Source organism: Culex pipiens, chromosome 2 (assembly GCF_016801865.2).
Source record: "Culex pipiens pallens isolate TS chromosome 2, TS_CPP_V2, whole genome shotgun sequence".
NCBI classification, from domain to species: domain Eukaryota; kingdom Metazoa; phylum Arthropoda; class Insecta; order Diptera; family Culicidae; genus Culex; species Culex pipiens.
This window is the reverse complement of record NC_068938.1, coordinates 184396665-184420796: the sequence shown is the minus strand read 5'-3', so window position 1 is coordinate 184420796 and position 24132 is coordinate 184396665. Positions and strand designations below refer to the sequence as shown.

Genomic DNA, 24132 nt, shown 5'->3' with positions numbered 1-24132 from the left:
GGAACATTCTCTACCGCCTGGTGCTAATATCTCGTTTTTGCCAAAAGTGGATATTAGCCGTTTTTTCAATGGTGGGCAGTTTAGTACCCAATTAAAGGCCTTTCAAAGAAAAATAGTTTGAGAACCGAAAATTCTAGCCTAACATTTGAAAAGGTCGAATGAAACTTTAAAATGCCGTTTTGACGGTGTCTGAACATATTTTTATCAGATTTCATGGTAATTTTACGTAGAACATATAAAAAAAAATGTGAGCTAACAGGATTCCAATATGATTTTTAAAAACAAAAAATTTTCTTTTTCGGAGCGCCACGCGCAAGTCATCGCTGAAATTTTAAAGTTATCGCAGTTTTAATCGAAAAAGTTGTTTTTCAGTTTTCGTAATTTTCTCGTTTTTGCGCGCAGCGCGTTGAAAAATCTAAATTTTAGTTTCTAAAAATCATTTCATATTTTCAGACTCAATCCTGAAACAATATTCTGAATCAAATATTTTCGCAACAAACATATTTTTTTGAAATCACGTGAATTATTGATAATATTTTTTGAATCATTCCCTGAAGAGTTGTCTTTCAAAAAATGCTTCAACCAAGTTTGACTGTACACAATTAAATCAAGTTCCGTAAATACAACCATTTAGGAAGAAAGTGAGAACAACTGGCTTAGTTGGTATGTACCGTTTGTGGCAATATTTGACTTTTTTTTAATTTTTCGAATATAAGTTGATAAACTATATTTTGAAAGTTTGATTTGACATGAACGGCAATGTGATATTTTTGAATAAATGAATAATTTCTCATGGATTGAGAACGTGCAACATTTTTTTTACATTTTTATAAGACCATGATGCAATTAACAAAGTTCGCTAAATCATTTCATCAAAATCAACAAAGTGAAAAGAATTCTATTTTCCACATTTATTAAACGATTACAGTGAATCGGGAAGCCGACCACGACTTGAGTTTTTAAAGGCACCTTTAATAATTCTAAAATATTTTACCTGTTATTGCTATGCTCAAAATACACCTAAACCATTCTCACAGCCACCGCCACCGCGGCGGTGACCATGAGCACAAGATTCCCAGCGAGATTCGCGGCCGCATTCCTGAGCTTACTCTGCGAGATTCCATTACAGCTGGCGTCGTCACAAGCTTCGCAGTGCATGTCGTCCAGATCATCGCACGCGTCCACGTCCTCGCCCAGGTCCGACTGGCAGCCACGCTCCACTGGGAGGACAAGTTTGCGCGGATGAGTTTAGAGCTCTAGGTAATTTACGATGCTTAGTTTACTTACGGATGTTATCTACAATCCTTGTGTAGCAGTGATCTTCATCGTGCTGATGGCGACAATACGCCGAGTGGTGGTTATCTCTTTGCTCTGCCGAGCAAGACTTGTCCGTGGCGGAATTGCACTGATAGCATTTGAGCCACTCTTGCTGGTTACAGCCCTGTCCGGAGCACTTGTGGCAGGAAGTGTCCGCTGGGTCGTCACACTTGGCTTTCTCGGCTTCGCCGAGGGTTGACAGGCAGTTCCGCTCCAGAACACCGTCTGAAATAAAGAAGATTGAGTTTCTGATTGGTTTACCTTTAAGTTGGCCGTACTCTCAATCCGGGTGAAGCAAGCGTCCTCCAGATGATCGCCGCAGATTGTTGGCGTAACGGATCCTTCGTCGCAGTTATGATCGTCAGCCGAGCTGCATCGCTGGCACTTTGGAAGCTGCTCCAGTTGGGCCGCGGCGATCGTGTTGCAGTTCTTGCCCGCACAGACCATGCAGTCCCGCACGTTATCGCAGGCATTCGCCTGGAGACCCATGTCTGCTTCGCAACCTCGCTCAACTATGGGGAATGATATTGTTAGAAGGATAACTAGTAGGATTGAAGGAAGCTTACAGTGATCGTCTGGACCGAATCTGGAATAGCATCTGTTGTGTTCCTTAAAGATCTTACACACTACCGTCTTGGACTCATCGGTCAGTCCCAGTCCACAATCGGTGGAGTTGTTTGACTTGCACTGGTTACAAGTTAGGCGATCCACCGGGAAGATCCCTCTGTTGCATCCGTCTCCCTGGCATATATTACACTTGGTTCCATTACAATTCTGAACTTCATCCTGCGTCAAGCTTGCTTGACATCCTCGCTCGAGAATTCCTCCTGAAAGGGTTAAATTCGTCAGTAAAACAGAACAATGGATGACCACAAACTAACCTGGAAGTATTCTTGAGTAACACTTCTCATCGGAAGGTCCTCCACAGTTTGTAGGAGCTATGCTCCCACTCAAGCAGCTCCCGTCTTCATCAGTTCCATCAGCCTTGCATTGAACACATTTAGTTACTTGGAACTCCCGGGCAGCATCCCTGTTACAATCGCTGCCTTCACACACCCGACAATGCTCGTTCCCATCACAGGGATCCTCGCCCAAGTCTGACCGACATCCTCGCTCAACCCTTCCGTTGACGATCCGCTCAAAGCAGCCGGACTCCTCGCTGAACCTCCCACAGAAAGCTCCAGCTCCCGGCTGGCCATCACGACAAGTGGCATCGTCCGTCGATTCCTGGCACACGTGGCAAGTTGGCCACAATGCCCGGTTGCAAACCAAACCGCTGCACGTCAAACAGGACGAATCCGCCTCGTTGAGGCAAGGGCTACGTTCTGCCTCGTTGGTTAAGTTTTGCAGGCATCCCCGATCGATCCGGCCGTTGATGTTGCGTACGTAGCAGTGATCGGATGCGTTCGGACAGGAAAACGCACCAATTCTTTCATCATTACAGGAAGTTTCTCCGCCGGCACAGCTCAGGCAGAGTTGCATGTTAAACTGGGCTGAAAGTTTATGACAGTTTTGAATATTTAAAACCGTATTTTTTCTTGTTATCTAAAATGTGCAAATTCGTTCTCGGTCATGTTATCAAGCTGTAGACGTGATTCAAACTAGTGTAAACAGTGAGGCTAGGTCGGTTGTAATTGCCGTATTATTCATGGCAGTCGCGATTGTGTGACATAGATAACTGTTTGTTTTACTGCCTAATATAAGGTTCAGTGCAGAGTCACATGTGCCTAAATTTTCTATTTTTTCATTAGTTTTAGAGTTGCAATGTGATTTGAACTATTAATTATTAAGTACTAAAGATAATAAAAACGGTAGGAATTGACAACCGTACAGTCTACTATTCATTGAAACATTTAATATCAACAGAATGAATTATTACACTACGTGGCCAACACGACTTTCTTCAAATGTTTGAATATAACTTCTTCATAAGCCTTTGCAAATCACAAGTCCCACCAAATTTACCCACTAACCACTAGTTTGATGAATCAGCAGTACACCAAGCAGCATCCACAGCATCCTGCAGCGATAATCCATAGCAACCGATGATCTCCAACGAGCATTTACCGAGCGACTGATCCTGCGAATTTTCCAAAATTTGAACCGAAACTTCGCGCAGGCGGGCGCGATTGTGGCTTTTTATACCTGTGCGAGCACACTCGATCTGTGCGCACACGACTATTTTACAGTTTGTAAACAAACCTGGTGCTGCTGCGCGCTGATAACGTTGCCGTGGTGATTACCTACCGGCGTTATCTAAGAAGGGGCTTATCTTGGGGTGATGGCAAATTTTGAAGATGAGTCTGGTTCAACGGGAATAGGGTCCTAATGCCCTACGTAAATTTTTATGTACAGCGGTAAAAACATAATTAAAACTCATTTCTGATCACTTTTTTTTCATTTTAATGCAAAAAAAATAATTGACAAGACAACATTTTTTCGATGGATCAACTATGGTCTCCTTGAAACGATCTGTCAAGTAAAAACTTTTCTGCCAGAAGGGCCACGACAAAGGGTCATTGTACTCAGAAAAATAAGCTTTATCGTTGTGAACAATAATATCAGCAATATAACGATGCACATCAACCAGAACTTTTGCACCCAGATTTTTGTTACAGACTTTTTAGTATCTTCAAAACTACGGGAACTATCGATATGATCTTTCATTCATCCCCTGAAGAACTGTTCACAAAGTAATTTACAACAAAGTTTGACTAATTTTACAATCACGTTGTTGCGGGATTGGGTCGGTAAGTTTGACAATTTTGGAATAATAAGACAACAACTTCCTTTGTTGCTGTGCACCCTTAAACTTAATTTTTAGGACCCAATTACGTGAGAAGAGAAGAAGTATGTCGTAATGGACCACTTTTTCAAGGTCACGGTTGACATGGTTTATTGATAATCATAAAGTTTATAAAAAAACATTCTCAAAGATATCATATTTTTAGGATTTTTTGCAGAAATGTTATTAACTTCCGAAAATGACATTTTTGCGCAGCTGGCTCTAAGTAAAATAGTAAAACAGTTGCTTTTTCCATAAATTTTGACGATTTTTCCCATACAAACTTCACGGGCTTAGAGAGAGAGAGGTGCCCGTGGTCAAAATGAGCTCAAATTTTGTATTTAGCCTCGTGATGGGCCAATATTTGATAAAAGGGGGGCTGATTTCAGCCTGGAATTCAGAATTCCAAAAATGTTATAGCAAATCTGAAAGTAAGATGTAATGCAAGATTACGTAATCCAAAATTACAATAAATCGTGAATCGTATCTCAGAACAAGTGTAATACTGGATTAAACAAACGAACACCAAGTAGAACTGTAAATGGTACACAAATTATCGCTAATGGAAAATTTCGATACGAATCAGGGCGATCCTTTCTTGATGAAGGAGCAGCCCGGAAAAAATCAACGACGTCATCAATACCGCCAGCATCGAGCCATCCATATCGCGAAAAAAATGCGGTCTGCAAAACCTCAGCACATTACTGGTGAGGTTTCTGTATAACTTGTTGAAGGCAAATAAATCCCTTGTTTTCAGATAGCAGACCACATCGTTTCGGTCAGTCATTTCAAATAAATTCCCAAGTCCAATAATGGACTTTTCGTAACGTCTATTTCAGGACTTTTTTAAATGTGCTCTAATCTATGGGATTTCCTTATAAAACTCAAATCATTCAAAGAAACTAAGCGTCTCCATTGAATCTCACCTTTTTGAATGAATCTATGGAGGCATTAGGCTTTCTAGAATGGATATATACACAGCATTTCCCCACGAAAACAGCATGAAAAAAAAGTTCTCCGATCGAGCTCAATTTTTTTCTGGGGGATCCTTGGCCGAAATAATTAGACCCGTATTTTTTTGTTTGGCCATTAGGGTGACCTACGCCGTGTTAGGGTGGTTCTAAAAACGGCAATTTTCGTCGTTTTTCGCAAAAACCACTTTTTTCAAAAAGTCATATCTCCGCGCCATTTCATCCGATTTTAGCTGTCCTAGACGCAAAAGAAAGGTGATTAGCTTGGCTATTTGGGAAAAATAGTAAGAAGTTTCAAAAATCTAGCTTAACATTTGAAAAGGTTGAATGAAAACTTAAAATGCTGTTTTGAAGGTCTCGGGACCAAAGAGCCTATGTCTGAAAATATTTTTATCGGATTCCTCGGAAAATTTCACATAACATATAAAAAAATGGTGAAGTTATGTTTTCGATACTCTGAGATATAGACTATAGACGTTATGTTACCAAAAGTTGCGTCTTTTAATTACGAATTTTGGTACCCTAACATGTATAGGTCATCGCTGAAATTTTAAAGTTATCGCAGTTTTAGTGAAAAAAGTCGATTTTTTCCCGTTTTCGTCATTTTCCCATTTTTGCGCGTGGCGCGTCGAAAAACCCAGTTTTTATTTTCAAAAAATCGTATCTCAGAGTATCGAAAACATAACTTTACCATTATTTGATATGTTATGTGAAATTTTCTGAGGAATCCGATAAAAATATTTTCAGACATAGGCTCTTTGGTCCCGAGACCTTCAAAATAGCATTTTATGTTTTCATTCAACCTTTTCAAATGTTAAGCTAGATTTTTGAAACTTCTTACTATTTTTCCCAAATAGCCAAGCTAATCACCTTTCTTTTGCGTCTAGGACAGCTAAAATCGGATGAAATGGCGTGGAGATATGACTTTTTGAAAAAAGTGGTTTTTGCGAAAAACGACGAAAATTGCCATTTTTTGAACCACCCTAACACGGCGTAGGTCACCCTAATGGCCAAACAAAAAAATACGGGTCTAATTATTTCAGCCAAGGATCCCCCAGAAAAAAATTGAGCTCGATCGGAGAACTTTTTTTCGAATCATGCTGTTTTCGTGGGGAATTGCTGTATAGAGCTATAACATTGCCATGCATTTTCAAATTTTGTTATGATTAGTACTGGCAGAAAATGAAATAAAATCGTATTGTCAGGATTGAAGAAGAAAGTTTCATTCAATGTAGTTCATTGTGGTCATCAATAAAACAAAATAATATTATTTCCCAATCATATTTATTTATGATTAAGTATCAGAACACTGAGTTTTTGGCTTCTTTATATGGATTATAAAACATTAGTATTCTGCAATCACTAGAAATTGAGATTCTATGCATTTCATTTCTGAGCTTCTTAATAACTTAAAACAGATTTTTTTGGTTAGTTTTATTTACTTCATAACAAGTGAAACAGAACCGTAAGCATTGCTATCGTAATCCATGCGGTTTGATCGAGCTTTCTCGCTGAATTTTTCAATTTAGTTTTGGAAATTTCGTTACAGTTATTACCCTCACAGGTTTGACAATGCTTTTTGTCCAGAATAATGCATGCAGAGTTCTCCAGGTCTGACTGGCAGCCACGCTCCACTAAAAAAATCCATAAAATAGTTAAAAATGTTAATTTTACAACTCATGTTGTTCAATACTTACAAATATCATTCCGAATTCTAGTGTAGCACGAGTCATACGGGGAATAAACTTCACAGTACGAAGAAGTTGCGTTCCCCGTTAGCTGGTTCGAGCATTGCTTATCCAGCAAAGAGTTGCAACGATGACATCGTAGCCGATTCGGTGGGAAGACATTTCCGTTGCATCCGGTTCCGGTGCAGATTGTACAATTGCTAACCCCCGAACAGGCTGCTATTTCATCCGCTGCTAAATCACCTCGACAACCTCGGTGAAGCACTCCATCTAAAATGGTGGGAATTGAAGAATTTAGTTTTTTTTTTGTGAAAAATTGCATGTTTTAGTGGTACCATCGTCAACACGTGAGTAGCACTGCTGGCCAGATTCTGTTCGACAAGGCGCTTCCTGCATGCGTCCTTCTAAACAGATTCCATCGGAATCTTCCGTTGAATTACATTGCAGGCATCGCTGGTTTGTTACGAGTGTGCTGGCGGAGCGATTGTTACAGGAAGCTGTATCGCAGAGCTTGCATTCCAAACTGTCTTTGCAGGGATCTTCGATGAGGACGTTCGCACAACCTCGAGTTACGTTGATTGCCTCTAGCTTCTCGTAGCACTGGTGAAGGTTGAATTCCGGACAAAATTGAGACTTTGAGGCCGGTTGATCGGAATTACAGTCAGTTGCGCTGCACTGATGGCATTTGGGCCACTCATGATTGTTACAGCCTGGTCCGGAGCATATTTGGCACGATTGGTCCTCAGTGTTGTTACACTTGGTAATGTCTGTATCTTTCAGAGATGACAAGCAGTTTCGTTCCAGTATTCCATCTGAAATTTTGATTGTTTTGACTTTGAAAAACAGTTTAAAATACTACAAAGATTACCTTTAACCCGAGTAAAGCAAGAATCGTTTAGTTGGTCGCAGCTTGTAGCATTCAGCAATCCGCCAACGCAGTTTTGGTTACTTGAGGTACATCGTAGACACTTTGGATGTGCCTTCAGCTGAGTTTCAGAAACAGTATTGCACTTGCTTCCAGTGCAGAGAATGCAGTTTTCCAGTCCTGAGCAAGGATTTGAACCGTTGATTAGGTCATACTGGCAGCCGCGTTCAACTGAAACGAGTTCACTGTACAGGTTTGCATCTTGCTGTTAATATTCAGATAATACATACAGACTCCTTCCGCAGAGATTCTAGAAAAACACTTGTTATCTGATTTGAAGATTCGACAAATGGCGGAGGTCGTATTCTGTGTCGATTCCTTGCCGCAATCCTGCCCCTTGCATTGGTAACACTCCAGTCGATTCTGAGGAAAAATGCCAGAATTGCAACCTTCTTCGTCGCAGCTTCTACAAGTTGTTCCGTTACATTGGGTAGTGTTACCGAAGTCACTTTGGCATCCCCTTAAGAGGATACCTGCTGAAATAGATGCATGATTTTGCTTGGGTTTGCTGAATAAGCTTGATACCTACCACCGTTGATCCAAGTGAAACATCCACCGTTGGAGCGATCCTCACAGCTTTGCGAAACTTGTGTTCCCAGCAGGCAGCTTCCATCGGAATCCGTTCCATCAGCTGTACACTGTAGACAGGCTACGTTCTGGAAGCGGTCACTTCTCTCTTTGTTGCAATCATTCCCAGTGCAAGATTTACACTTTCCGTTGCTGAGGCAAGGATCGAAGGCTGGAATCAAGTCAGAAACGCAACCTCGTTGAACATTTCCCTGAACGAATTGCTCGAAACACTCGGCTTGTTCTTTATGGTTTTTACAGAACGATCCGGAACGGATTTGCTCCAGCGGACAGGTGGAATTGGTAGTTTCTTCACATACGTGACAGGTTGGCCAACGCTGGTTGTTGCAACCTCTCGAAGGGCAGACTACACAAGATTTGTCCTCTGCCGTTGTACATTTGGTTCTATCAGTTGGACTCAGCGTTGAGAGACAGTTTCTTTCGAGCACGGAATCTGAAGTAGATTTAAATTGTAAAATAACTTTGGGTAATTCTCCGCCAACTCACACAGCAGTTGTCCCGACCCCTCTTCGATTTGCGTGAAACTTTGCCCTAAGGGGTAACTTTTGTCTCTGATCACGAATCCGTTTTTTGATATCTCGTGACGGAGGGGCGGTACGACCCCTTCCATTTTTGAACATGCGAAAAAAGTAGAGTTTTTCAATAATTTGCAGCCTGAAACGGTAATGAGATAGAAATTTGGTGTCAAAGGGACTTTTATGTAAAATTGTACGCCCAATTTGATAGCGTACTCAGAATTCCGAAAAAACGTATTTTTCATCGAAAAAAATACTTAAAAAGTTTTAAAAACTCTGCCATTTTCCGACTCGACTGTAATTTTTTTTGGAACATATCATTTTAAGGGAAATTTAATGTACTTTTCGAATCTACATTGACCCAGAAGGGTAATTTTTTCATTAAGAACTAAATTTTTCATTTTAAAATTTCGTGTTTGACTTTGCAGTATTAATTTTTAGAGTGTAACAATGTTCTACAAAGTTGTAGAGCAGACAATTACAAAAATTTTGATATACAAACATAAGGGGTTTGCTTATAAACATCACGAGTTATCGCGATTTTACGAAAAAAAGTTTTGAAAATGTTGGTCGTCGTTGATCATGGCCGTTCATCGTCACCCGCGACAGACACGGACGACGAAACAAAGAGAAACGCAAAAAGTAACTTTTTCAAAACTTTTTTTTGTAAAATCGCGATAACTCGTGATGTTTTAAGCAAACCCCTTATGTTTCTATATTCAAAATTTGTGTTATTGTCTGCTCTACAACTTTGTAGAACATTGTTACACTCTAAAAAATAACCCTGCAAAGTTAGAAAAAAATACGAAATTTTAAAATGAAAAATTTTGTTCTAAATGAAAAATGACCCTTCTGGGTCAATGTAGTTTTGACAAGTACATTAAATTTCCCTTAAAATGACATGTTCCAAAACATTTTACATTCAAGTAACGGAAAATGGCAGAGTTTTAAAACTCTTTTAGTGTTTTTTTTCGATGAAAATTATGTTTTTTCGGAATTCTGAGTACGCCATCAAATCGGGCGTACAATTTTACATAAAAGTCCCTCTGACACCAAATTTCTATCTCATTACCGTTTTAGGCTGCAAATTATTCAAAAATATCTCTTTTTTCGCATGTTCAAAAATGGAAGGGGTCGTACCGCCCCACCGTCACGAGATATCAAAAAACGGACCTCGGATTCGTGATCAGGGATAAAAGTTACCCCTTAGGTCAAAGTTTCACGCAAATCGAAGAGGGGTCGGGGCAACTTTTCCCGATTTCGTGTGAGTTGGTAGAGAATTACCCCTTTTGATTTAAAGCATCGTGAACAAACCTTTAACACGCGTGAAACATGAATCATCCGGATGGTCACACTTGGATGCCGTCATATTTCCTTCCGAGCAACCATCTTCATCGGATGTACATCTCAAACACTTTGGGTAGTTCAGGATTGTTTGCTCTGAGATTCTATTGCAATTGTTTCCCACGCACTGAATGCAATTATCGTCTTCGATACAACTTGAGTTGCTCACATCTGAAAGACAACCTCGTTCGACTGCAATGATCACATTCGATTAGTTGAGGAGCATGCCAAATTTTTCAAGAACTTACAGGTTTGGTTTGACGAAATTGCAGAATAGCACATGTTGTCCTCGGTATAAATCTTACAAATTACAGATTTTGAAGCATCAGTTAGCTCAATGTTGCAATCTGAGGTATTTCCAGAATTGCACTCATTGCACCTTAAACGATCTTCAGGGAAGATTCCTGAGTTGCAGCCATCCCCAATGCATATTCCACACATAGTTCCATTACATCGCTGGACTTCATCCAACGTCAAGTTTCCTTGACATCCTCGTTCAAGGATTCCACCGTCGAGTATCCTTGAGTAACACCGCCCATCGGAAGGCCCAACACAACTCGTCAGCCCTTTGCTCCCACTCAAGCAGCTTCGATCTACATCCAAATCATCCGCTCTACATTGAACACATTTCGTCACCTGAAATTCCCGCACAGCATGCCCGTTACTGGCACTTCCCTCAAACACCCGACAATGCTCATTCCCGGCGCACGGATCCCCAACCACGTCGGACCGACATCCGCGCTCCACACTTCCGTTGACGATCCGCTCGAAGCAACTCCCTGGAGCGTTGTAACGTTCGCAGAACGTCCCAACACCCGACTGCTCCCCGCGACACGTGGGATCCGTTGATTCTTGACACACGTGGCACGTTGGCCAGAGATCATCGTTGCAAAGCAGATCAGGACAGGTTAAACAGGATAGATCACTTGGGTCAAGGCATCTTTGGCGATCTGAACCAATTGCCTGCATACAACCACGATCGATCTGGCCGTTTAGGTTGCGCACGTAGCAACTGTCGGTATCGTTTTGGCACTGAAATGCGCCAATGTTAGCATGGTTGCAATTTGATGTATCAGGAGGAGGACAGCTTCTGCAGAATTTTGGTACTGAAATGGACATAATTGACAAACGTGTTGATATTTTGATATAAAAGTAGCTTCAAATATATTCACAATTTTGTCCAATCACTGACACCACTAGCAATAGTAACCATAGAAAATGTAAGTGAAATTTCACTTTAACAAGCATTTTCTCTGTCGAAAGTACTTTTTGCAGAAACACCAATTCAACTGACAAATTATTTCGACTACCACCTTCGCCTCGGTATCAGACAAACTTACTGAAGAGTAATCCGGTCTTGGAAAGGCATTTTATAATCGCACGAATCTGACTCACCAGGTTTGCCTCGAGATTGCACTAAGATCATATATAAAACGTTTCAAAATTCACCTGTAAGTTCGTTGGGGCCTTCCTCTTACTTACTGAATGAAACTCTCCAAAGAAAGGAAGAGCCGACAATAATAAAATTGGCAACACTGCCTTATGAATTTTGACTATTTTGCATTATTGGTCAATTGATGGAAATTTAGCTCTGGAAGTATTTTCTTGAAATTTGTAATGTATTAGGGTGGCCCCAATCAGCCTTCTACCCGATGCTACCCCGTAAAATCAAAGATTGACCCATACCTAGGCTAAATTCCCCTCCCTGTAACTTCTTGTAGTTTGTATGGAAAAAATCGTCAAAATGTATCTATACATCTATAGAGAAAAGCAACTGTTCAAGTTTTCAACTGTGGATTGCACCAAAGTTATTCAATTCTGTTAATTTCTCATTAGGAGTGATATTTTTTGAAAGCGTCGTCAAACCGTGCTAAATCTTTCTGTTTTGCATTCCAAATGAAACCTAACAAATTCAACTTGGTCAAAACCAACCATAATAATAAGGTTGGATTGAAATTTTAACAATTAACAACAATAATTTGTGCATAACCAAGTCAAGATTGTTGTAAACTGTTACTCCGCCTACAGACGGGATTTATAAAAACAAGCCAAATATCGTCGTCGTTTTAATTTCCATCGCATTGGAAAGGAAAAATCATGAAGAACATTGTGTTACATGCAATTACAAAAAACGTACTTTCAAAATGAAAATTTAAGTTCTTTCTGAAAAATACTTTTCTGGATTCGTTTTTCCCATTGATGGGTATACCCTTATTGCAATTATATAAAATTGAGTATTTCCGCAATAACTACAGTGTTTTATGAAAATTTTAGTATTTCACAAAAACAAAAAAATGAAAAAGTGAAAATGCATTCAAAGTATCGCTTCGTTTGATACCCATATTACAAATATAAAATTTGAGTCTTTTCAAAAAAGTATTGTATTATGCGAAAATTTTAGTTTTTTTTTGCAAAAAAGGGCGAAATTTTGTATGCATTTTCACTTAACCAGATGTTAAGTGAAAATGCATACAAAATTTCGCCTCGTTTGTTACCCATATTGCAAATGATGAAAAGTTTAGATTTTTTTTGAATATACGGTATTTTGTGAAACATTATGAGTATTTAGCAATTCCTCACGAAAACAGCATGCAAAAATTCTTCGATCGGGCCCAATTTGTTGGGGGTTCCGTGGCCGAAATAACTAGACCCGTTTTTTTTGTTTGGTAATTAGGGTGTCCTAAGTCATGTCAGGGTGGTCCAAAAATGGCAGTTTTCGTCGAAAAGGACATATGAAACCTTAAATGCTGTTTTGTAGGCCTCAAAACCAAAGGGTCTGTATTTAAAAATATTTTTATCGGATTTTGCGGGAAATTTTACATAACATTTAAAAGAATGTGTAGTTTTAATTGTAGTAATCTGAGATACGAAATTTTAGAAAATAAAAACTGGGGTTTTCGGTGCCGCTGCGCGCAAAACGGTAATATGACAAAAACGGGAAAAAACTACTTTTTTCACAATAACTTCGATAACTTTAAAATTTCAGCGATTACCAATTCTTTTTTGGTTACTGAAATTTCCATAATTGAAAGACGTAATCATATACTTTAAAACTTACTACATTATCAAACAACATGATATTGTTGGATTAGGTCAATATTCAACAAAATTAAAAAAAAATATGAGCCATCGTTCGTTATCGTTGATAAGATTATCGTTGCCAAAACTATAGAAATAACAATAACGGTAACAATAGACGCTTATAATATTGACGATATTTATATCGGTAAACAATCTTGGTAATTGCATATTTGAAAAGAACATTAAATTTCCTATAAAACTACACTCAGCCGTCGAAATTGCTGTCCTATACAATTTGGTTGCAAAATATTTAGCTGGATCCTATAGATTTTAACTTTGTTTTTGAATCCCTAAGATATCTCGGGACTTTTGTTGAATATTTTTCTTTTCCCGGGATTTTGGAAACCCCGGGATATTAGACGCTTTAAGTCTAAGGGACTTTTATTTAAAAGCACGATTTGATAACATATTCAAAATTCCAAAAGCACGCATTCATCAAAAAAGTTTTTAAAAATGTTATTTACCTGTAAAAAATGAAAGTTACTTATTGGAACTTTGCAAATTTGAAATTTCAAAATAATTGTTCTAAATGGAAAGAAATACCTTCCTTGGTTATTGTAGATTTGAAAACAATATTAAATTTCTCATAACATTACAGTTGAGTAACGGAAATATGGCAGCGGTTTAAAAACCACGTATTATTTTTTTTGATGAAAAAATCGGGTTTTTTGAATTTTGAATACGCCATGTTTTACATAAAAGTCTTAACTAGTTTTGAAGCTTTAGACATTAATATTGAAATACAAATTTCTTATTAAGTAACATAAACGTGGCTTGCAAGTTTTGTCGGTACGGTTGATGCTATTAGTCACTCGGGAAATGACACGGAAGATCTTAAATTGTTGTTATCAGGCTAAACAAGAATTCGTGCATACATCTTGAGGTTTCACAAGGAGAAGGTATGCAAACTAATTTATTCAACAGAATTATTGCATTGCTGTAAATTAAGCGGTTGGAAAGCACAAATGTAACTACGTTAAGAGTTGAGAATAAGATTGTCGCAAAATTTAAATTTGTATGGTATGAGCAATCAACAATTTGAGGTCAAAAGAACAGTACGATTTAAAATTGATATTTTAAGTGGAGATGCCTAGATTTTGCTAACTCTTTGTTCTTTTTAAGGGTCAGTAAAAATAAACGACATCGATTCACAAATTAACGACCAAAAATGCTTGATATCTATATAGAACTCATTTACAATCGCCAAATACTCTATTCGATTTCGTTTGAAGCTTGTGCCTAAATTTTGCTGTCGTGAATTAGAAAGCAAAATGAGCAAAATGTTTTACTACCATGAGTCATAGTCTACAAAAAATTCAAGCTGTTACGATACTTAAACGGTGTTTAGCGGGAGTTCTCATCATAATGTAAACACTCAACACAATTAAAGTTGTTCTATCTTTATTGCACCCAGTCTTAACCCTCACCCTCACAGCCCAGCGATTGCCGCTGCAGCCGCAGCCACAACCACAAGCACCACGTTCAGCGCGATCGCCCCGGCTCCGTTGAGCTTAATTTTCGATATGGCATTACAGTCCGGCTCGTCACAGGTCTTGCAGTGCTTTCCGTCGAGATCCTTGCACGCGTCCACGTTGAGGCCCAAATCCGACTGGCAGCCACGTTCGACTAGAAGATTGAGGGTTAAGGGGGTTTGTAAATTGCAGATTTGGTTAACTTACATTCTTTATCAGTGGCATCGCGGCTGTAGCACTTGTCCTGCGCTACGTAGAGCTTGCAGTAGAGGGACTTGTCTGTGCCCTGCAGTTCGTTCGTGCAGCTCACGTCCGCCGAGGACTTGCACTGGTAGCACTTTAGGCGGTTCGCTGGGAACAGGCCTGTGTTGCAATCTGCTGTGTCGCAGATTTTGCAGGAATCTCCCGTGCAGGCGGTAACTTCGGCAGCAGTTAGCTCCCCTTGGCAGCCTCGTTTCAGTTGACCATCTGGAAGGTTCAAAGTTTGTAACTTGATTGTTTCTTTTGAATAAGTAAAGTATTGTACCTGCTTGAACCTGGTTGAAACATTTGCCACCGGATTCCTTCTTGCAAGCTTGAGACGCCGCTGTTCCAGCCAGACAAAGACCGCCTTCGTCCGAAGCGGTACTACACTGCAGACACCGCTGGTTAGTCTTCAGCGAATTCGCAGCTGCCTTGTTGCATGCACTTTCCGCACACGTGCTGCACTCCAGGTTATTGGTGCAAGCTGCCTCGCTGAGATCGTTGGCGCATCCTCGAACGACCTTTTCGCTCTCCAAACGCTCGTAGCACTGGTTGTCAACCTTGTAATTGGCACAAAACTGAGCATCACCATCGACCTGTGCTGCGTTGCAGGTAGAACTAGACGACTCCTTGCACTGGTGGCACTTGATCCACTTTTCCACGTTACACCCCTGCGCGGAACAGGTCACGCAAGACTGATCATTGGCGTCCTTGCATTTGGCTTGGTCCGCCTCACTAAGCGTCTGCAGACAGTTGCGTTCCAGTTTACCATCTGAAATAAGATTATCAATTACAACAGGGCTAATTCGTGAAGGCAACTGCAACAACTCACTGTTAACGCGTACGAAGCAGGAATCCTCCACATTATCACAGTTAGCTGAAACAATTTCGGACGTAGCGTCTACGCAACTTGTATCTTCGGAATCACACTTCAAGCACTTGGCTCTATTCTTCAACTTTTGCTCAGATAATGAGTTGCAGTTTTTACCATCACATTCCAAGCAATCGTTCAGTGCATCGCAAGCATTGACGTTATCTCCCAAATCCGATTGGCATCCGCGTTCGACTGCAAGTTCAATTTGGCATTAGATTGATTTCAGATTTCCCTAAGAAAAAAACGTACAATTCAAAGTAGCTGTCACCCGCGAGTAGCACTTATCGTCCGCTTTGTAGATCTTGCAAACACCGGCTTTGGAATCTCCGGTCAACTCGTTCGAGCAGCTGACATCATTGCCATTCGTATTCTTACACTGGTAGCAGAGCAGTCTGTTTTCCGGAAACACCCCCTTGTTGCACCCAGCATCGCCGCACAGGTTGCAAAGCTCTCCCGTGCACGCGGTTTGCTCTTGGGCAGTCAGTGCGCTGCGACATCCTCGTTCCAGAATGCCACCTGTTTGGAAGATTGTCTTGTGTGAAATTTGTTTACGAACTGGACGGAATTTGGCACTTGTTATTCACAGCAAATTGTTTAAATGTGATCCTGTTTTCGATTTAAACAAAATTCAACTAGTTTTAAGTTAAAAATGAACGTTAAACGACATTTTTGAAGCTTTTTCAGTCATGTCAAATAAAAAAAAAATTAAAAATAAATATTTAATTTGAATCACATTTGATTAGAAATTGAGGTACATTTCAAATTCAAAACACAACAAAGAACTAAATAAAAATGTTTCTATATATTCTTGATTAGCTTGAAGTGTAGATTATCACCAATTAATAAGATTTAGCTAATTATATGACTTTAAGCTCTAAAAACTTGGCAAATAAAATGAAAACATGGATTTTATGACTGTTTCAAAAAATTCCCGGAATCCCGGGATTTAAAAAATATTTTCCCGTTTCCCGGGAAATTCAAAACCAGGGAAAAATGGACGCCCTAATGACTACGACCATTTTCAACAGAGTAACAAATTCGAGTGGTAGAAATGACACTTCGCCCGCAAAGAAAAAAGCAGAATGATCTACGTCTGTTGGTTTGTGTTTCTGGTATTTATAGATACCAACCAACAGAGTCGTCTCTCTTTGAAACTTACCAGCAATGATCCTTGAATAGCACTTTCCATCTGGATTAGCGCAAACTTCCTCCGCCTTTGTTCCCTTGAGACAGCTTCCATCCGCATCTTCAGATGATTTGCACTGTACGCATTTGGTCACCTCAAATACGGTGCTGACGTCCTTGTTGCAGCCATCTGCATCGCTGCACGTTTTACACTGCTGATTTGCAACGCAAACATTTTCGGTCGTGGGATCCAGATCCGATTCACAGCCTCGTTCAACATCCGTTCCGTCCAGAAACCGTTCGTAGCACTTGTCTGATTCCTTGTAATTCGTACAATGTTCGCCCTCTCCTGGTTGTGCTGCTTTACACGCATCTCCATCACACTTGTGGCACTTGAGCCACTTCTGTTTGTTACAGCCTGCTTCAGTACAAGCTATGCACGTTTTGTCGGTCAAGCTGTTGCACTTTACCTTTTCTTCATCGGTCTTGAGTGTCGACAGACAGTCACGTTCCAGCTTTCCGTCATCTAGAACGAAAATTTATTCTGTGAATTTTAATTTATTTTTTTTCGTGTTAAATAACTCACTATTGATGCGAACAAAGCACGAATCTCCTGTTTGGCCACAGCTTTGAACTGGAGCCGTTCCGGCTAGACATCCAGCATCGTCCGAGGTGCATCGCTGGCATTTGGTTGAGTCCTTGAGTGTCTGCTCGGACAATGAGTTGCAGTTTTTACCATCACATTCCAAGCAACTGCTCAGTGTATCGCAAACTTTGGCATTTTCTCCCAGATCCGATTGGCATCCGCGTTCGACTGCAAGTTCAATTGGGCATTAGTCAAATCGATTTCAAAATTCCGTCAGAAAAACAAAAAAAAACCTACAATTCAAAGTAGCAGTCACCCGCGAGTAGCACTTATCGTCCGCTTTGTAGATCTTGCAAACACCGGCTTTGGAATCTCCGGTCAACTCGTTCGAGCAGCTGACATCATTGCCATTCGTATTCTTACACTGGTAGCAGAGCAGTCTGTTTTCCGGAAACACCCCCTTGTTGCACCCAGCATCGCCGCACAGGTTGCAAAGCTCTCCCGTGCACGCGGTTTGCTCTTGGGCAGTCAGTGCGCTGCGACATCCTCGTTCCAGAATGCCACCTGTTTGGAAGATTGTCTTGTGTGAAATTTGTTTACGAACTGGACGGAATTTGGCACTTGTTATTCACAGCAAATTGTTTAAATGTGATCCTGTTTTCGATTTAAACAAAATTCAACTAGTTTTAAGTTAAAAATGAACGTTAAACGACATTTTTGAAGCTTTTTCAGTCATGTCAAATAAAAAAAAAATTAAAAATAAATATTTAATTTGAATCACATTTGATTAGAAATTGAGATACATTTCAAATTCAAAACACAGCAAAGAACCAAACAAAAATGTTTCTATGTATTCTTGTTTAGTTTGAAGTGTAGATTATTACCAATTAATAGTATTTAGCTTATTGCAATTTGTTGCTTTATTGGATACGATAACTTGTAGTGTGTACTTTTTGTCAAGTCAAGGAAGGACTTTAAGCTGTAAAAACTTAACTAATAAAATGAAAACATAGATTTTATGACTGTTTCATAAAATTCCCGGAATCTCGGGAATTCCCGGGATTTAGAAAATATTTTCCCGTTTCCCCGGAAATTCAAAACCCGGGAAAAATGGACGCCCTAATTGCCACGAACATTTTCAACAGAGTAACAAATTCGAGTAGTAGAAATGACACTTCGCCCGCAAAGAGAAAAGCAGAATGATTTACGTCTGTTTGTTTGTGTTTCTGGATTTCATAGATACATACCAACCAACAGAGTCGTCTCTCTTTGAAACTTACCAGCAATGATCCTTGAATAGCACTTTCCATCTGGATTAGCGCAAACTTCCTCCGCCTTTGTTCCCTTGAGACAGCTTCCATCCGCATCTTCAGATGATTTGCACTGTACGCATTTGGTCACCTCAAATACGGTGCTGACGTCCTTGTTGCAGCCATCTGCATCGCTGCACGTTTTACACTGCTGATTTGCAACGCAAACATTTTCGGTCGTGGGATCCAGATCCGATTCACAGCCTCGTTCAACATCCGTACCGTCCAGAAACCGTTCGTAGCACTTGTCTGATTCCTTGTAATTCGTACAATGTTCGCCCTCTCCTGGTTGTGCTGCTTTACACGCATCTCCATCACACTTGTGGCACTTGAGCCACTTCTGTTTGTTACAGCCTGCTTCAGTACAAGCTATGCACGTATTGTCAGTATCGCTGTTGCACTTTACCTTTTCTTCATCGGTCTTGAGTGTCGACAGACAGTCACGTTCCAGCTTTCCGTCATCTAGAACGAAAATTTATTCTGTGAATTTTAATTTAATTTTTTTCGTGTTAAATAACTCACTATTGATGCGAACAAAGCACGAATCTCCTGTTTGACCACAGCTTTGAGCTGGAGCCGTTCCGGCTAGACATCCAGCATCGTCCGAGGTGCATCGCTGGCATTTGGTGGATTCCGTGAGTGTCTTCTCGGACAACGAGTTGCAGTTTTTACCATCGCATTCAAAGCAGTTTGCCAACCCGTTGCAGGACTTTTCGTTGGCTGGCAAATCCGACTGGCAACCTCGATCAACTGTAATTTCATAGCTATACAAATCTGTTTGATGAACCTTGCTTGGAGAACTTACAACTCTGATCAGCTTTGACTCGCGAGTAGCACTTGTCATCCGCTTGGTAAATCGAGCAAATCTTGGAATTGACCTCCGTGGTCAACTCATCGGAACAACTTGCGCTATCAGCCTTCTTGCACTGATGACACTGCAGTCTATCGGCAGGGAAGATTCCCTTATTGCAGCCATTGTCTTCGGTGCAGATCGCGCACGTTGTTCCGGTGCAGTCTGTAACCTCTTGTGCAGTTAATTCGCTATGGCAGCCACGTTGGAGGGATCCATCTGTCGAGAGGTTAAAAATAGAGATTGATACTTTATTTTCTCAGGCTCTGAGTGACTACCGTCGTTTCGCTTTTATCCGTTGCTCTAATTTGAAAACCATAACTTACCATCAAGAATCTTTGTAAAGCACTTTCCGTCCGACGGATTTGCACAGTTGGAAGCAGCTAGTGTCCCATCCAGACAGGTTCCAGTGTTATCGACGCTTGTATCACACTGAACACATTTGGTCACCTGAAACATCCGGCCTTCATCGCTATTACAGTTGTTTTCATCACACGGTTTGCACTGCGCATTATTCTGGCAGACATCGTCTGTAGGTGGTATCACTTCAGACTGACATCCTCGTTCAACTTTATCTGCTACAAATCGTTCGTAGCATCTGTCATTGGTTTTAAACGTAGTGCAAAACGATCCAGTTCCAAGTTTCGCATCCGAACAGGTCGCATCCGTTGTGGCACATTTGTGACATTGGAGCCACTGGAGCTGCTGATTGTTGCAATCGTCAGATGTACACTTTATGCATGTTGAACCCTCATCGGCTGGACAGTTAGGTTGAGCATCCGTGAGACAACCGCGTTCGATATTGGCACCGTTGGTGCGCAAGTAGCAGCTGATCACTCCAGCCTCACAAGCTTGGGATGGTTTTGAACCGTCGACACAGTTGGCTTCTTGAGAATTACACACGACGCAGTTTAGCCCTGTAATGGAATAGGTATATTATTTTTTTTCTCCAGCAAATTTTTGTTCTTCATAAAGCACAAGAAGAAAGCTTTTAAATTTGGTCTAGTGGTCTGGTTTCTTTTAAAAGTGACTTTGTCAGCGTTAAAAATAGTAGTTCATGCAACAAGTTGCAAAAATAAGATTTTTTCAGCACGAGTCGTACATTTATCCAACGAGGTTTACCGAGATGGATAAATACGACGAGTGCTGAAAATATCAAGTTTTGCAGTTTTTTTTTTTGGTAGGGAAAAGTAGGCCGTTTTGTTTCTCCAGAATATGTAATTCCTCTAAATATGGGTCATTCATTGAAATCACGGAAGTGCTGCTTGTCAAAAAATTATTTTCATGATGCAAAAGTTAGCAACTAAACATCAATAAATCATAAGAGTTGCATGAAAAAACTCATGAATGATCCATTTTAAAAATCTTTATTTGTGAAAAATAATATGTCAAATCAAAATTATCTATCTGGAACCCATACTTTCTCGCTTGTCCCGCCCGTGTGGATCAATCGGACCGCGCACTGGACTCACAATCCAGAGTTCACCGGTTCGAATCCCGCGGCGGGCGCTCTAAAATTTTTTGTGTGAATATGGGTATTCGGCGCCGTTGCTCCGTGCCATACTTTCATACACTTAGGAGCCCAGGGCGTCGAAGTCCTTGTAGAAAAAAAGGAAGACAATAGTGGTTGGTACTACACCCAACTGGCAGTCGCATGATTGTGAAGCATGGCAAAATGAAAGTATATCAGAATCTGCATGAAATCTATCCTCGTGCATTTTTTGCGATATAGGGGTATGACATTTTTGCCCGTTACTGACAATTATCGACATTACCGACAATTATCGACATTACCGACGGCTTTTTGGTTGCATTTCACAAAAAAAAACACTTAGCAGAACGAGGATTGAACCACCAACTTCTTGGTTATTGATCCGACACGCTACCACCGCGCTTGATGAAAAGTGAGTGAAAGAGCAGCAACATATGCTTCTGTCTGGAGTGTTGCTCGGGGACGGCATTATATGTGTTGGTGAGAACTGCAGATCGCTGAAATGTTTACACGCGGGCAAAAATGATCTACGGGCTTGCTGCAAAAAATGTTATAAAATGTGACATTTTCTGCAGCAAATCCAATGTTGCAGATTTTGAGATATATTTTTCCTTTGGGTGTAGCAATGGTAGCCGACAGCTATAAAGTCAACTTCGTTTTTACCCATACTTTCTATCAAGCAGGACATATCTCGAGTTTTTTTTTGAAAAGGTCCTATAAACAAAATTTTCACTTTTTGCTTTTTGGGTGTTTTTGAATACCCCTGACTCAAGGCGGTTCTAAAAACACCCAAAAAGCAAAAATTAAAAATTTTGTTTATAGGACCTTTTCAAAAAAAAATCGAGATATGCATTATTTTCATTATAACCCGGGCAGACGGTAATTCGAAGAATTACCGGTGTTCGAAGAATAACAAAATATGTGATTAGTCTGTTATTACAATAACAATCCAATAACATAACGACGAAAAATCATAACGACGAATAACAAATCCTGTTATAAATAACATTAAAAGTTATTGCCCTAGTATTTTCAAATATCACAAAATCTTATTTTCAAGTTATTTCCGTCTGCTCGGGAAGCAAAAGTTTTAAACCATTATTGATTTTATCTTGGAATCGAGGGATTAAGAATTTTTATACACGTTTGAGTTTTTCGTAAATTTTTCTCTAGAAATTTTTTTCTGTTACTCAGAGATGTAATTAACCTTTGTGTTTTGTTCTTTTTTGAATTCAAATGCAAATAAGTGTACAGAAAATAAACAAAATTTAAGTTTTTGCTGTGTTTTTGAATAACTCTGAATCAATGCGGTTTCAAAAACACCAAAAAATCAAAATATGAACATTTTGTTCCATTGTATTTAAAAAAAATCCTGAATTACTTAAATTTTGATTTTTTTAATTAAAAGTATGCTAACGCAAGCATCGTAATAAAATTTGCAGGAAGTTCCCAATCCGCAAAAAAAAAAACTTTTGTAGACATATTAAGTCTATTGATTTTGAATCAACATTTTCATGTCAATTTTTGCTTTCCAAACAAAATAGTATAAAAAATATTTAACTAGATGATAATATTACATTTAAATCAAAATAAACTGTTTGTCCTGTATGATAATCGCTCATTCAATACAAGGAAAATAATCAAATTTGCTTTTTCAAAGATTGATATTCTGAAACTCTCTCTAAACTTCTCTAAATCGCAAGCAGAAGAATCAACCTTGATTAACAATAAAACAATTATTTTTTAATGCAACGTAATCCTTATCATTAAGCTTTTTTCTCGATTTGTTTGATGGCAACAAAAAAAAAATGTGCTTAAATTACATCATTTTATGAAAATGCTCGTTTCAAAGTTCATTTAAATTCAAATCAATTGAAAAGAGTAGCAAAATGTGTCATGCAAAAGAGAAAGTTGAAAACGATGGTATTTGTAATACCAAAAAAGATAGGATTTTTTTTCCAGAAATTTTCCAGAAATTTTTTAAAAATATAAATTTAAAAAGATGATAGTATCGAGTTCAATGAAAATTTAATTATTGCGCAGGATTTTTTATAAGAAGGAATTTTATTAGAAGGTAATGAAATTAAGTTTTGTAGTAGGTTTTTAGATTTAGACACATTTTTATTTTTTTTTAAATATCAGTAGTTTTTGTTTTTGTAGCACATGCATTACACACCAGTTCAATTGAATTAACCAAAATTCCACTTTTATTCCACACATGTTTTAACAAGGCAACACAGAAAAAAAATGATGGTAATATTCATCAGGAAATTATGACAGATTTTGTGTCAAATAAAATGTGTAATATTACATCGGGAATTTGTGAACATTCTTCAGTTTCTGATGGATTTTCATCGTGTTCACATTTTTACACATTTTTTTTAGGTAAAATGAATCAAAAAAGAGGTTACATTCAACCAACCAAAATTTCAACCTTTCTAAATTAAACTTTTTTTTTCTTTGTAGGCTAACACTTATTTTCAACGCAGGAACATGATTTTTTTTAAGCAGTATGCACACATTGAAATTTGGATATTTCTTTTAAAACATACTTTATACACTAAAAAACAGATCTTATTTCTCGGTTCGTCCTTTACTCCACTTTTGAATAAGTACTTAAACGTTCTTTATTCCTTTGTAGCACATCTGGTTAAACACTTTTTTTACTTTGTAAAACTCATAAAATTTCTTCTTTTCAATTTGGGTTTGTTTGCAGATTTGTAATCCTTGAGCCGATTCCCTAGCACACTGAATATCACACGTGTCTAACACTAACCACTAGCTTCGTAGATCAGAACCGCTCCAACTACTGCCAACAGGATCCAATTCTGCCGAACCATCCTGCTCCAGCTGCTGCTAAGTTTATCCTTTCTCCTGGGAACCACTTCGAAAACACACACACTGCTTGTTACCGCTTAGACCGACCCGAACCGTTTGAAGCGGACATCTGGAGAGGTCCCCGGAAC

At 39.4% G+C, this 24132-nt stretch overlaps 3 protein-coding genes across 4 annotated transcripts; all 3 read right to left on the bottom strand.

Annotated features, from left to right (window-relative positions):
* Positions 1 to 796: 796 nt before the first annotated feature.
* On the bottom strand, positions 797 to 3450 carry LOC120415348 (uncharacterized). The gene is made up of 6 exons (XM_039576837.2): positions 3291 to 3450; positions 2199 to 2810; positions 1884 to 2144; positions 1596 to 1829; positions 1288 to 1542; positions 797 to 1220 (listed from the first exon to the last, which is right to left on the bottom strand). Exons 1-6 carry the CDS (start codon positions 3352 to 3354, stop codon positions 1021 to 1023), a joined length of 1626 nt encoding a protein of 541 aa, XP_039432771.1. The 5' UTR covers positions 3355 to 3450; the 3' UTR covers positions 797 to 1020.
* A 2878-nt stretch (positions 3451 to 6328) lies between these two features.
* LOC120415390 (uncharacterized) lies at positions 6329 to 11474 on the bottom strand. Of its 2 annotated transcripts, none has more exons than XM_052707312.1 (9): positions 11306 to 11474; positions 10382 to 11239; positions 10104 to 10325; positions 8216 to 8707; positions 7917 to 8162; positions 7630 to 7857; positions 7097 to 7573; positions 6771 to 7031; positions 6329 to 6707 (listed from the first exon to the last, which is right to left on the bottom strand). In XM_052707312.1, the coding sequence occupies exons 1-9, from the start codon at positions 11379 to 11381 to the stop codon at positions 6517 to 6519; spliced, it is 3051 nt and encodes a 1016-aa protein (XP_052563272.1). In that variant the 5' UTR covers positions 11382 to 11474; the 3' UTR covers positions 6329 to 6516. The 2 variants fall into 2 exon arrangements, with proteins under 2 accessions (XP_052563272.1, XP_052563273.1); XM_052707313.1 differs by having other exon boundaries at positions 7917 to 8159.
* A 3124-nt stretch (positions 11475 to 14598) lies between these two features.
* Positions 14599 to 24110, bottom strand: LOC120415347 (proprotein convertase subtilisin/kexin type 5-like). Its single transcript, XM_039576836.2, has 13 exons — positions 23943 to 24110; positions 20001 to 20591; positions 19630 to 19893; positions 19347 to 19574; positions 18795 to 19286; positions 17812 to 18078; positions 17515 to 17742; positions 16963 to 17454; positions 16053 to 16319; positions 15762 to 15995; positions 15213 to 15701; positions 14894 to 15154; positions 14599 to 14840 (listed from the first exon to the last, which is right to left on the bottom strand). Exons 1-13 carry the CDS (start codon positions 24004 to 24006, stop codon positions 14644 to 14646), a joined length of 4074 nt encoding a protein of 1357 aa, XP_039432770.1. The 5' UTR covers positions 24007 to 24110; the 3' UTR covers positions 14599 to 14643.
* Between the last annotated feature and the right edge of the window lie 22 nt (positions 24111 to 24132).

Excerpts from the sequence above, each read along its gene's own strand:
- LOC120415347 (XM_039576836.2), bottom strand. The coding sequence starts at position 24,006 with ATGGTTCGGCAGAATTGGATCCTGTTGGCAGTAGTTGGAGCGGTTCTG. Across the intron at positions 15,155-15,212 it reads TTTCAACCAGGTTCAAGCAG|ATGGTCAACTGAAACGAGGC; the intron begins GTACAATACTTT and ends TGAACCTTCCAG. Across the intron at positions 14,841-14,893 it reads CGATGCCACTGATAAAGAAT|TCGAACGTGGCTGCCAGTCG; the intron begins GTAAGTTAACCA and ends TCAATCTTCTAG.
- LOC120415390 (XM_052707312.1), bottom strand. The coding sequence starts at position 11,381 with ATGCTTGTTAAAGTGAAATTTCACTTACATTTTCTATGGTTACTATTG. Across the intron at positions 7,574-7,629 it reads TTGCTTTACTCGGGTTAAAG|ATGGAATACTGGAACGAAAC; the intron begins GTAATCTTTGTA and ends TCAAAATTTCAG. Across the intron at positions 6,708-6,770 it reads TAGAATTCGGAATGATATTT|TGGAGCGTGGCTGCCAGTCA; the intron begins GTAAGTATTGAA and ends GGATTTTTTTAG.
- LOC120415348 (XM_039576837.2), bottom strand. The coding sequence starts at position 3,354 with ATGGATTATCGCTGCAGGATGCTGTGGATGCTGCTTGGTGTACTGCTG. Across the intron at positions 1,543-1,595 it reads TTGCTTCACCCGGATTGAGA|ACGGTGTTCTGGAGCGGAAC; the intron begins GTACGGCCAACT and ends TCTTTATTTCAG. Across the intron at positions 1,221-1,287 it reads AAGGATTGTAGATAACATCC|TGGAGCGTGGCTGCCAGTCG; the intron begins GTAAGTAAACTA and ends TTGTCCTCCCAG.